The sequence below is a fragment of the Octodon degus genome, unplaced genomic scaffold (genome assembly GCF_000260255.1).
Source record: "Octodon degus isolate 3935 unplaced genomic scaffold, OctDeg1.0 scaffold00026, whole genome shotgun sequence".
Classification (NCBI taxonomy): Eukaryota; Metazoa; Chordata; class Mammalia; order Rodentia; family Octodontidae; genus Octodon; species Octodon degus.
The window spans coordinates 12,590,003-12,591,903 of NW_004524602.1; the positions used below are offsets into that span (position 1 = coordinate 12,590,003).

Consider the following 1,901-nt stretch of genomic DNA (forward strand, 5'->3'; position numbering starts at 1 on the left):
CACGCCTCAGCCTGTAGCTCAGGGGTGCAGCACACGTGGTCCTGGGTTCACGCCTCAGCCTCACGTGTCAGGTAAGTGCCATCTACAGCATGATACTCAGTACACTGGCAGGATAACCTTTTAAATGCTAAACCGTTCAAATATTTTCCACTTTTCAGGTTAAGTCACCTGTACCAGAAACTAACAATCAACTACACCAGCATGCAAATCCAAGGTGCTTCTGTTCTAGAAGCAAGAGGCCTATGATGCTCCATTTGGTACAAAGCTCAGGTGCATGGAAGGTTCAGCAAACATCCGGGCAACTCCTCTGCTTTCCATAATAAATCTAACACCCAAGAGACACCATCACAAAGGACAGCTGAATCTTACATGCAGCATTTGTTACTCGCAGACAGAGAAGAATTCTCTTGCAGAAGTGCTGATCGGGACACCCCGTTGAAGCCTCCCTGGAGTTCCAGGTGTAGGTGGTCCAGAAGGTAGCGCATGAACTCGTGGGCATCCTGCTGCTGGTAGCCCCTGGAAGCCAACAGAGACAGTCATCGGAGGGCCCGCCCTGCTCCGCATGGACAGAGCGCCACTGCCCAGGCCTTTACCCCAAAAGCTGCATGTGGAACACACAGGCTTCTCTTCAGGAAAGACTGCTACTTAAGGGTTGTTCTGCACACCGTGCACTACAGCTAGCTGAATTTGTGGTGACATTCTCCAGGACCTTTCCAGCCTTAGAACTGGACAGCCCAGAAAGGCATGTAACTTAGATACCAAGTCACACAGGAGACAGTGACAGGCCTAAGCCTGCATCTCCCAGCCAGGTCCTCTTTAGAAGAGGCTCAGAAGGTAATGTTTCACATCTTACCCTCAGCATAAAATTAGGTGTAAACTCCATAGACAGGAAATAAAAAAACTGAGAACTCCATAGATTAAAAGATACTAATTATTAAATGCTAACAGAAAAGCTTTACAAAGTTTAAGATGTTGGACATTCTATATTTGCATCTCTGATCCAAAAAACAGCTTTATAAATGAAAAAATTGCATTGATACCAGGTGTGGTGGCGCACACCTGTTATCCTAGCACTTGGGAGGCTGAGGCAGGAGGACCGCTAAAATGGCAGGGCCAGCCTGGGGTACACATTGAGACCCTGTCTCAAAACAAAACCAAAAGCCTCATACATCAACTCATACATTTTTGCTCTGTCCTTGTGTGTGTGTGTAAAATAATGTATTACTACTTACACTAATACAGATTAGAATGTACACAGAAAACAACTGTCACAATTGGCTGAAAGGTCTTGGAGATTCAGGTAAAATAAATCAAGATTACAATAAATGTATCTATAAATCTAACAGGAAAGATTTCTGTCTATTGCTCGACATCGCAGAAGTTTCTCGTTAATGGATCTTCTAAATCTCAGTTTATCTAGTGTCTCTGCAGGAGTCAGAACTCCCATCACGCTTCCATTCTAGGAGATGGAGCCTTGAAAAACATCCCACCAGTTTTAATACATAAATCTCCCCCTTTCCTGAAATGTATGAAAACACTCTGTCTAGAGGCCATGGAACTTAAAGTCTGAAATCAAACTACTGTATTTAACAAGCTAGTATGCAGGTTAATATAGTTCTTGTAAGGCTCAGCTGAATAAAATGTCAAAATTCACAGTCAAAAACATTCAAAGTTGGTAGTTAAAAGTTAATTACTCAAAGAAGATACTTTAAATATTTTCAAAATTGTATCTACTTGTTTTAATGATTGGTAATACTTGAAATTCTCTCACATACAATTTCATTCTCTTCTCAAAATAACCTGGTGTCTAAATCGTCATCTTCCTAAAATGTACCACAAAAGCCAATGCTTTGGAGTTATACAATGTGGAAGAACAAATACCCATGTCCTTAAAAAAAAAA

At 41.9% G+C, this 1,901-nt stretch overlaps 1 protein-coding gene across 3 annotated transcripts in view; it reads right to left on the reverse strand.

The window, feature by feature from the left end:
- Usp3 (ubiquitin specific peptidase 3) overlaps window positions 1–1,901 on the reverse strand; it is a 93,632-nt gene that overhangs the window by 11,909 nt on the left and 79,822 nt on the right. For all 3 annotated transcript variants that reach the window (XM_023712433.1, XM_023712432.1, XM_004628832.3), the window contains one exon: window positions 370–516. In XM_023712433.1, coding sequence (XP_023568201.1) covers window positions 370–516 — 147 coding nt within the window. The remainder of the gene's footprint in view (window positions 1–369; window positions 517–1,901) is intronic.